At 39.8% G+C, this 11832-nt stretch overlaps 1 protein-coding gene and 1 pseudogene across 1 annotated transcript in view; both read left to right on the forward strand.

Annotated features, from left to right (window-relative positions):
- PXT1 (peroxisomal testis enriched protein 1) overlaps positions 1-9908 on the forward strand; it is a 30184-nt gene extending 20276 nt beyond the window's left edge. The window contains exons 2-3 of the mRNA XM_037844239.1: positions 134-264; positions 9804-9908. Of these exons, the coding sequence (XP_037700167.1) occupies positions 134-264; positions 9804-9908 (236 nt within the window). The remainder of the gene's footprint in view (positions 1-133; positions 265-9803) is intronic.
- On the forward strand, positions 5613-6592 carry LOC119540171 (annotated as a pseudogene).
- Positions 9909-11832: the final 1924 nt, after the last annotated feature.

Raw genomic sequence — 11832 nt, forward strand, 5'->3', positions numbered from 1 at the left:
TTTTTGATGATGATTATAATGGAGGGATTTCATTCCTTTCATTGTCTAACACAGTTTTTAGTAACTAGTGATAAGTGATTTTACAGATAGTCAAATGGGGTTATCTCTTTTGAACTCTTTTCTATCAATGCAGGCCACAATCCACCTTCCCAGCCCAAGGAGAACAGCATCGGCCAGAACCTTCACCAGGAGGAAATAGTCCACAAGTTGGCCATGCAGCTGAGACACATTGGGGACAGCATCAATTATAGGATGGTTCAAGAGGTAATACTTCATTTCCCCCAGCAAGGGCCCATCAGGCAGGAGAAATGAGCAAACAGAACGATAGCTGCCAAGTGGCTGGGATGCCCAGGAATCATCAGAACACATGTGTCGGGATTATCAAATGTTAGCTCTAAAAATTGTGAACCTGAGTCAAAGCTAGCAGCATCAGCATCACCTGGCAGCTGGCTAGAAGTGCAAAATCTCAGGCCCCAGCCCACACTGCCTGAATCAGAAGCTGCTGTCTTACACATTCCCTCAGGGAATTTGTCGGCATGCAAGAATGTGCCTTAGAATCACCTGAGGAGTTTTTGAAACTACTGGTGCCCGGGCCCCACTCCTAGAGATTCCAGTTTGATTGGTTTTAGGGGCAGCTCGGGCATTCAGCGTTTTTTTTTAAGTGTAATTTTATTGAGATATATTCACACACCATATAATCCATCCAAAGTTTATAATCAGTGGTTCACAGTATCATCGTATAGTTGTGCATTCATCACCACAATCAATTTTCAAACATTTTCATTACTCCAAAATAAAGAAAAAAAAAAAGAAAAATTTTAAAAAAAGATATAAAAAAGAAGACCCAAACCATCCAAACCACCCCTCATCCCCCCAACTATTATTTATATATTTTTGTCATTATTTTATTACTCATCTGGGCATTCAACATTTTAAAAGCTTCCAGGTGAATCTAAAGTGCAGACATGGACCAGAACCTCTGTCTTAGATCGGGCTCTTCCTTGAACCAAGCCCAAAGGTTATAATCTGACCCCACCCTCACCAATTTCCAAGTTTCTCTTAATTATTATAAAGGATAATACAGAAAATAGGAAAGAATAAGGATTACTGTTTGAAAAATATGTGTAGAACCCCCTCTTGAAGGTAATGAAATTGACAGCCAACTTCGTTTTCCTCCAGAACAACCTGTAGTTGGCAGAGGTCATGTGGGCTCCATGATGGAAGGGGGTGGCTATACCTCAGAGTCCAACTTATTGTCCTTAAATCCACCTGCCCCGTGACCATTTCTTGTTAATTACTGCTGCCACCATCATACTGGCTTCAGGGAGTGTAGTGTCTTCTTTTATGCTTTGGTCCAAATGTGGATACTACACAGCTTATCCCTCAAATAAAACATCTCCTGAAACGAGCATGAACAGAAGGTCCCAAAAAGAATTCTGCTAAAAGCAAGAAAGAAACAAAGAGGAAATACACATAGGGAGTAAAATGAAATAATGGGTATACCAGTTTCATTCAAGCAAATATTTATTGAGTGCCTACTATGTGCCGGACTCAGTTCTAAGCATTGGTAGCAGAGTACAGGAGCCTTGTCTCATACAATTCTCAATGGGGAGCGGGGGGAAGAACAATAAAGCAGATGAACGAATAGCTAGTACAATCAAAGAGGAATACGGGTTCAAGGAATATTGCAGAAGGATTAGGGAATACTGAGTGATGGGGGTGACTTTAGATGGGTGACCAGATGGCTTAGACAGGTTGTCAGGGAAGGCCTCTCCAGGGAGGCTGTTATCTGAGCAGGGACTCAGTGAGGGAGCCAGCCATGGGAATATCTGGGGAAGTGTTCCAAGGAGGGAAACAGTGAGTGCAAAGCCCTGGTGGCAGGACCAGGCTTGAGAAATGGCAAGGAGGCCAGAATGGCTGGAGTAGAGTGAGTGAGGAGAGAGCAGGAGACAAGATTCAGGAGGTGGCCCTCATCTTAGAGACCGAGGTAAAGTGTAAGGGAAGCCTCTAGAGGGGAGAGCAGGAGAGCGCCATGAGTGGTTGACGTTTGGAGTGGAGATGGCTGCTGTGCTGAGAGTAGGCTGCAGTGCGAGAGGAGGCCAGTTAGGGGATCTTGGTATCAGTTCAGAGGAATCACCATGGAGGCTGGGACCAGCCTGCAGTGAGCAGGATGTGGTGAGAAATGATTAGATTCCAATAAATTTTGAAAGTAGAGCCTATAGGATTGACCAATGGATTGGATGTGGAGAGTGAGAGAAAAAGAGGAGTCATGGATGACTCCAGTGTTTTGGGCTTGAGCATCCGAATGGATGGTAGCACCATTTACCAAGATGGGGAGAACTGGGAGGGAAAGATCTGGGGGGAAATCTGTTTGGGACATGTAAGTTTGAAATCCCTATTAGACATACAAATTTAGATATTGTGTTGTTGTATGGGAGGTGTATGCACCAGCCTGTAATCAGGGGAGATGTCAGGGCTCAAGATAAGTATTTGGATTATAAAGTGTTGCTTTCTCTGTGGGTTCCTAAGATTGGTCATGTCCTAGCTCATAGCAGAATCCTATTTGGAGGATAAACTAATGCTGTGGAATAATAATTAACACTTATCAAAGGCTTGCTGTTTGTCAGGGGCCAGCCTAAGTGTTTCACAAGCATTGTTTTATTTAGTTCTTACAATTACCAAGGAAGTCAGGACTATGATTATTCTCAATTTTCAAATGAGGAAACTGATGCTCAGAGAAGTCAAATAACTTGTTCTAAATTGCACAGATGTTAAGTTGCACATTTAAGACTAGAATCCATGTTCACTGGCTTTAAAATCTGTGCATCACGTCACCATACTGCCTTCTATTCGATCTCTATCACGCAGTAACCACTTTTAGTCATCTGCCTTCTTTGACATCTGGACCCAAGAGGGAGAGACCCAGAGACAGTGTGGGAGTTCCTTCCTGCCTCCATAAGTTTTCTGTATAGGGATCCCTTTCAGGGAAGACCTCACCTGAAAGTTTTCCCTCTGGCCTCAGTGGACAGCCACATCAGAATTTTGTATCCGACTTATTGTACACAGAAGAGATATTCACAAACAGACATGCCACTCAATAACTATTCAACTATGGTGTAAGGGGTTAAATGTGCTAGTTTTAGACCTCCAATACTAGAGTCAAAGCCTGGCTCTCCCACTTACTGTGTGACCTTGGGCAAGTTTCTTTACCTCCCTCTGCCTCAGGTATCATGGAGCTAATAATAGTACCTACCTCACAGGTTTGTGAAAATTTCATGAGATTATCTATGTAAATCACTTAAACAGAACCTGACACACAGAAAATGATAGATAAATGTTATCTGAGCCAAAAGTTTAGTTTTTTGCCTTTGCCCTTTCAGTATTTGGGGTTGTATGCCTCTTTGCTACATATCACATATTAAAATACCCTCATGATATTTACCAACTGCCTTCTATGCTACAGTTGCTTCTGTAGAAAAGCTTTCACTGATGACTGTACTTTATGAATTCTAGGAAAGGCCTTAGTTCAACTTTCCTGCTTCTTGTTTAGCTAACTCTCTGAGTACGCATGGTCCTTTGAATTTTTTTTTCTGTGAAGAGGAGAGACCAGAGTAAGGCAAACCACAATCGCTTGTTTTCTGTTTGCCTCAGCCCACTTAAGAGGTTACTGCTTTCCAGGACCTCCTTTACCATTTTCATCCTTTTTTTCATTCCTTTTCCTTTGTAAGTTACTTACAGTCTTATGTTTACCACTACACCTTAATCAAGTGACACTGAAATGTCCTGGCTTTTCTTTCTTTTTTTAAATAATAGCATACAATACATACTATACATATCATACACACAAACCATACAATTCACCCATTTTAAGTGTATAATTCAATGGATTTTAGTATATTTAGAGTTGTGTAACGATCACTACAGTCAATTTTAGAACATTTTCTTCACCCAAAGAAAAACCCTGCAGCTATTAGTAAGTAGTGTCACTTCCCATTCCTCCCCAGCCTCACCCCCAGCCCTAGGCAAACACCAGTCTACTTTCTGTCTCCAGAGATTTGCCTATTCTGGAAATTTCATGTAAATTATCATTCAATGTGTGTCCTTTCTTTTACTTAGCATAATGTTTTCAAAGTTCCTCCATGCTGTAGCATGTATCAGTATTTCATTCCTTTTTATTGCTGAATAATAGTCCATCAGATAAATATACCACATTTTATTTACCCATTCATCAGCAGATGGGTATTTGGGTTTTCTACTTTTTAGCTATTATTAATAATGCTGCTATGAACGTTTGTGAACAAGCTTTTGAGTGGACATATGTTTTCATTTCTCTTAGGTACATGCCTAGGAGTGGAATTGCTGATTTACATGGTAACTCTATGCTTAACCTTTTGAGGAACTTCCAGACTGTTTTCCAAAGTGACTACACCATTTTGTTTTCCCACCAGCTGTGTATGAGGGTCCCAGTTTCTCTACATCCTCCCCAACACTTGTTTTGAGCTTTCTTTTTTGTAAAATTTTATTTATTTAAATTATGGTAAAATATATATAACATAAAATTGTTTAACCATTTCAAAGGGACAATTCTTTGACATTAAGCACATTGACAATACTGTATAACTTGCACCACTATCTATTTCCAGGCTATTTTCATCATTCCAACCAAATCTCATACTAATTTAGTAGTAACTCACCATTCCCTTCCTCCCCCCCCCCGCCCCCCACCCTGGTAACCACTATTCTCCTTTCTGTCTCAATGAATTTGCTTATTTTAAGTATTCCATATTAGAGAACTGTACAGTATTTGTCCTTTTGTGTCTGGCTTATTTCACTGAACATGATCTCTTCAAGGTTCTCACATATTGTAGCATGTACCAGTAGTTCATTCCTTTTTATGACTGAACAATATTTCATTGTATGGATATACCACATTTTGTTTCTCTGTTCATCTGTTGATGGACACTTGGGTTGCTTCTACCTTTTGGCTATTGTGAATAATGCTGTATGAACATCGGTGTACAAATATCTGTCCAAGTCCTTGCTTTCAGTTCTTTGGGGTATACACCTAGAAGTGGAATTGTCAGGTCATATGGATCAAAAAACTATGTTTAGCTGACTGACCTTCAGCAAGGTGGCTACCACCATGTTCCGTTGGACAACCCTCACTGGGGTTTTGGCCTGGGCCCTGCAACTGCAATGATTGTATACTGTACCAGTTTGAATGTATTATGTTCCCCAAAATGCCATGTTCTTTGATGCAATCTTGTGGGGGCAGACATGTTAGTGTTGATTAGATTGGAATCCTTTGATTGAGTGTTTCCATGGAGGTGTTTCCCTGCCCATTCAGGGTGGGTGTTAATTGGATCACTGGAGTCGTTTAAAGGAGTTCACAGACAGAAAGACCTCAGAGCAACTGAGAGTGACATTTTGGAGAACAGCTGCAGCTGAGAGACACATTTTGAAGACGGCTGTTGGAAGCTGACACTGAAATTTTGGAGAATGCCATTTTGAAATGCAACCTGGGAGCAAGCAGACGCCAGCCATACGCCGTTCCAGCTAACAGAGGTTTTCAGACGCCATCGGCCATCCTTCGGTGAAGGACCCATGTTCGAAACATGGCAACTTTGAAAGATATTACCAGGTGACTAAAGTCAATCAAAAACATCCAGAAAATTACCAAGTCTATGAAAATGATAGCAGTAGCAAAATATGCTCGAGCTGACAGGGAACTGAAACTGACTTGAATATATGGAGTAGGATCTTTGGCTCTGTATGAAAAAGCTGACATTAAGGGGCCTGAAGAAAAGAAGAAACACCTCATCATTGGTGTATCCTTGGATCAAGGACTTTGTGGTGCTATTCATTCCTCAGTTGCTAAACAGATGAAAGGTGAGGTGACCACACTCGCAGCAGCTGGGAAAGATGTTATGATTGTTGGAGTTGGTGATAAGATCAGGGGCATACTTCATAGGACACATTCTGACCAGTTTTTGGTGACATTCAAAGAAGTGGGAAGGAAACCCCCTACATTTGGAGATGCATCAGTCATTGCCTTGAATTATTAAATTCTGGATATGAATTTGATGAAGGATCTATCATCTTTAATAAATTCAGATCTGTCATCTCCTATAAGACAGGAGAAAAGCCCATTTTTTCCCTTAATACCATTGCAAGTGCTGATAGGATGAGCATCTATGATGATATTGATGCTGATGTGCTGTAAAATTACCAAGAATACAGTCTGGCAAACATCATCTACTACTTTCTAAAGGAGTCCACCCCTAGCGAGCAAAATGCACGGATGATGGCCATGGACAATGCTAGCAAGAATGCTTCTGAGATGATTGACAAATTGACTTTGACATTCAGTTGCACCCTCCAAGCTGTCATCATGAAAGAGTTAATTGAAATCATCTCTAGTGCTGCAGCTCTGGATTAATAAAAATCAAGTTTCATCCTCAGAAAAGAGGTAAAGAAGAGAAATTAAGCCAGCTGATTTTGTTTAGCTTACTGCTGTTCTTGTCAGAAGAAACTGTTGGTTCATTGTTTAAAATTACTAAAGACAGCAAGAAATTTGCAAATTATCTTACAATAAATAACTTACAATAAAAAAAGCTATCTTTAGCTTTTTGAGGAACCCCCAAACTGTTTTCCACAGCAGCCGAACCGTTTTACATCCCCCCAATAGTGTACGATGTTTCCTATTCCTCTGCATCCTTGGCAACACTTGTTCTTTCCAGTGTTTTAAGTAATAGCCGTCATGGTGGGTGCCAAGTGGTATCTCATAGTAGTTCTGGTTTGCACTCCCATCATGGTTAAGAATGTTGAGCATCTTTTCATATGCTTCTCTGCCATTTGTATATTTTCTTTGGAGAAATTCTATTCCTTTGCACATACATTAATTGTCTTTTTATTATTGTGTTGTAGGAATTCTTCATATTTTCTAGACACAAGTGCCTTATCAGATACATGATTTGAAAATATTTTCTGCCATTCTGTGGGTTGTCTTTTCACTTTCTTGGTGGTCTTCTTTGAAGCACAGAAGTTTAAAATTTTGATGAAGTCTAAATTATCTAATTTTTCTTCTGTTGCTTGTGTTTTTGGTGTCATAGCATAGAAACCACTGCCTCATTCAAGAAGATTTACACCTGTGTTTTCTTCTAAGAGTTTTGTAATCTTAGCTCTTACATTTATATCTTTGATCCATTTTGAGTTAATTTTTGTATATGGTGTGAGGTAGTTATCCAACTTCATTCTTTTGCGTGTAGATGCCCCAGCAACATTTCCCCATTGAATTGTCTTGGCACCCTTGCCAAAAATCAATTTATTGTAAATGTAAGGGTTTGTTTCCGGACTCTTAATTCTGTTTTATTAATCTATATGTCTATCCTTTTGCACACCTCAGCTTTTCTTGAAGTATTTTACAAAGGGCTCTGACCTATATTTTAGAGATATCTTGTCCTGTATCACATTTTAGAACATCTTTAAATAGACAGTGCCAAGTTTTAAAATAATAATTTTAAAAATTCCTCCTAGGTTTGGCTCTAAAATGCTAAAGCATTTGCTCTGCTGTCTTGAGGCTTGTATCAAGCAACTTTAACAGAATCTTAAATGTGGCATGGTACATTTCTTTCAAATATAGTCATCATTTATTCACCTTTTGTACCTGGCTCAATCAAGTGGTCACACTGATTCTCCAGATGCCTTCCTGCTTTTGATGTATTTAAAGAAACTTACATTCTTACTCTTGGATCTCCCTAGCAAGGAGCTCACCAAATTATATATTTTATCTTTTGAATTTATTGTTTGTCCTTGAGTTGCCACATTTTTTGCTTTCTTGTTCTTTCCATTTAAGCAAGTCTTCTGTGTTTTCAAACAGGCTTTGATTCTCAAAATGACATCTTCTATTTTGCCATTTTGTTGAGTGGAGTATTTGTTCAAACAAGTGATCTTTTTTTTTTTTTTCAACCTAGGGCATGTATTTTTTTTCCTGGATATAAAGTATGTTTTAAAATAGTTAGACTTTCCATAGCTTTTAGGATTTTATATGAGTCTTAGAAATTTTTCTCTAGAAGACTCTGTCCTTCTAGATTCCAGAAACTGCTCCCTCCCTGCCCCACAAGTTGAGGAGTGGTGCCACTCTGCAGTTAGCAGCCCCAGGTTGTGCACTCTCCCCTGTGAGTTCCCCACACTCTGTCCACAACTTTGTAGACAGTCTCTGTATTAAACTCTGTATCATCTTAGTTTTGGTGTGCCGGATGTTTCCTCTGGGACCCCAACTGAGATAGTAATGCAGAATGAATTTCTTAGTTTGTTAGGAAAAGGGGAGGGAAATGAACAATTATTAAACAATTTCTTCCAGGTACTCTTTGAGGCACTCTTACTTGTTTCATTTAATTCTCCCAATAACGCTATGAATTACTGTCATAGATATTTCAGAAGAAGCAGTTGAGGTTCAACTTGTAAGTGGCAAAACTGGAATTTAAATGTACAGGTGCCTGAATTAATGTTATATACATTTTCTCATTTGCCATGCTGAAAGGAAATTCATTCAATTTCGCCAACCATCAAGTATAAAAGGAAAAAAAAAGGCCTTAAATGATTTCCGGTTACTGACAGGACAAAATCTAAATTCCTTAATCTGTAGCATAAGGTTCTTTATCATTCACTCATTCATTCATTCTCATTCAACTAGTATTTCTTGAGTACTTATTATGTGTCAGGCTCTGTTTAAGAACTGGGGATACTGGCAGCGATCAAAACAGACAAATTTCTCTGCTCTCATGGATTTATATTCTATAAGTCAAACAATAAATGAACAATAAATAAAGTTTATAGATAGTTTGTCAGATAGTGATAAGTGTTTTGGAGAAAGAGGATGAGGTATATCGGTGGTGGTGGCGATGATGGTTACAATTTTAAGTAGGGGAGTTAAAGGAAAGCCACACAGCGAAGGTGATTTCTGAGCAAAAACCTGAAAGAGATGTGGGAGGGAGCCATGGAGATATCTGGTGGAAGGGTTTTCTAGGCAGGTGGACAGCAAAGACTGTGAGGCATGTCTGGCGTGTTTGAAGAACAGCAGAGGCCAGTGTGTGAGTGAGGGAGAAAGTAGTAAAAGATAAGGTCAGAGAGGTAAGAGCGTGGTGCAGATTATATGGTGTCTCAAGGACTTTTTTGAGAAAAATCTGTAGGACTTTTCTTCTGAGTGAAGTGGAGCCTTTGGAGGGCTCTGAGCAGAGGAGCCATGCCTGCACAGTGACACTGAAGCTGCTGTGGAGAGAGCAGTCTGCAGGGTCAGGGGACAGAAGCCGGGAGAGCTGTCCTATTCTGACTGACTCTGCATCTTTTTCCTAATATGCCCACATAAACTGGCATTCACTTACTGCTCCATAAACCTGCGTGCTCTGTCACCTCCCACTCTGCTCATATCCACCTTACACCTTCACCGTCTAAGCCCCATCTGTTCTTCCAGCTCCAAAGCAAACTTCCTTGCTTCTTTGAGTGGACTAGGAAGTGCTCTGGGAAGTCAGGGAAAGGGCAGTCAGCCCTGAAAAGGGCACCCCAATTTGCTACTGGCCAAGCTGGGAAAACATGTCCAAAGGAGAACTTCCCAAGGTGGGGTGGACAGTATGGACATGGTGGAACCGAACGAGATACACTCTTTTGGTGCATACAATTCATAATGCAAACGTAGAGGCTTGTTTGCTGTGTTGACAGAATTAATATTTACTACTTTGTTGAATTTTTAACTTTGGATTATTTTGTTGCTTTTTGTTTTAACCCCTCTCTCTCTTTTTGAACAGGGTTTTCAACAGGAAGGCAGAATTGCACTGGCTCATTTTGCCTTATTTTTCTTCAGAAGAGTTCATGTATTACTGCGGCTTTTCTGGAATAACCATTTGATGTGAAAGGAATGTAAATGTCAAGTTCTGTTTTTCTTTGACCTTCTGAGAAACATGAAGTCCACGGGGAGAGATGGAAAGAGACTCTTCTCCCCCTGCCTCTCTCTTTACCCATCATCGGTGATCTATGCCTGGTTTGTTAGAGAACTGCAGAGTCATTGAACATTTGTCTGCTCAGAGCAAAAAGCTATGAGGTGTCTGCAAACAGCACAATGAGTAATTACGAACCCAGGAGACCATGCTGCCCACAAAACACAAGTTCTCCTTGCAAGGAAACCCTCGAGTTTTTCTTTCCATGACTCAAATAGAACCTTGTTCTCAAACCAGAGGTCACAGAAATGGGTGCTTTCTCCTGGGCCTTTCTTTGGTACCATGTCCTCCCTGTGACCTGTTAGCCCCACTGTCGCTTACTTCCAGATCTGCAGTGCCCCAGCTTCTCCTTCTCAGCCGCATCACCCTCATACTCCAATTCCTGTCCTCTCTGGAAAATCAGAGGGAATCTTCTGTCCCTTATACTCTAATCCAGTGTATCACCCATCTGCATTCCCATCTCCATGCCTGAGCCCTTCCTTCACCCCTGGTTCCCACCACCACCACTACTGCTGGGTGTTTTCAACTGGCCCTTTGCCAGATGAATTTATTTCGCTTATTTTCTTCTGCCTTCTCTTAATTCTTCCCCATTTCACCTTTTTTTTGTCTACTTCATATTCCCTTTCTCTTTCCTTTTAAAAATCTTACGAGTATTAAGAAAGTTTGTTGCTGTAAAAGTTCTGTAAATGCATCTTGAGTTCTTTGTAGGAAAAGTGTTATTTAAAAAAACTAATAATTTAAAAAATGAAATAAATATTGTTATTTTATTGAGCATGAAACATCTGTGCTCTATTTTCTTACTCTGAATCCCAGTTATATTTATTAGTGTCTTACATATCCTTCCAGAGTTTCTTTATACAAGTACCAGTTGGTTATATGTATGTGTGTGTGTATGTATGTGTATTCCTCTTTCTTACAAAAAAGGTAGAATGCAATACACGCTGTTCTGTACCTTGATTTTTTTGCTTAGCATATTTTACTTATTTAAATACATATTACACTTATGGTGGTCAGGCACTGTTCTAGATGTTTTACAAATGTTAATTCATTTATTCTCCAAAACAACTCTATGAGGTAGGTATTATTATCAGCTCCATTTTACTCTTGAGGAAACTGAGGCCATATTCAGTAGAGAGGGGTTAAATAATTGCTCAAAGTGTACCCAGCTAGTGACACTGCTGGGATTCAAAGCCATGCAGGCTGTCCTCAGAGTCCAGGTTCTTAAGCTGTCTAAGAGCTTGCCATGGTCCATAGAGAGATTCGCCATGCCATTTACAGCAGTACAATATTCTGCTGAATAGATGTTCCATAATTTATTTATCAGTCCCCTTTTAATGGACACCCATGTTGTTTCTCATCATTTGTTATTATATAAAATAATGCTGAAATATATAACTATGTCCATTTCAGATATGTGCAGATATATTTGTTGAATAAATTTCTGGTGGTGGGATTACTGGGTCACAAGGTAAATGCTTTGTAAATTTTCTGGATTCTGCCTTCTTGCCCTCCACAGTGTTGCACCACTTTGCACCCCCTGTGGAGTGCCCGTTTCCCACAGCCTCAGCAGCAAATTGTCATTAAAGTTTGAATTCTTGCCAAATTACTGGATAAAATAATGAAATCTCAGAGTAACTTATTTGCATATCTTTTATAATGGGTGACTCTGAGCATCTTTTTCAATCATCAGGGGCCATTTGACATTTCCTTTTATGTGGACTGTGAATTCATATCCTTTGCTTATTCCTTTATTGGGCCTGGTTCTTATCGCTTTTTAGGAGCTCATTATGTATATATACATCCACACATATACATCAGTGCTAAAGCTTTCTTTCTAACA

The sequence above is a fragment of the Choloepus didactylus genome, chromosome 7 (assembly GCF_015220235.1).
Source record: "Choloepus didactylus isolate mChoDid1 chromosome 7, mChoDid1.pri, whole genome shotgun sequence".
NCBI lineage: Eukaryota > Metazoa > Chordata > Mammalia > Pilosa > Megalonychidae > Choloepus > Choloepus didactylus.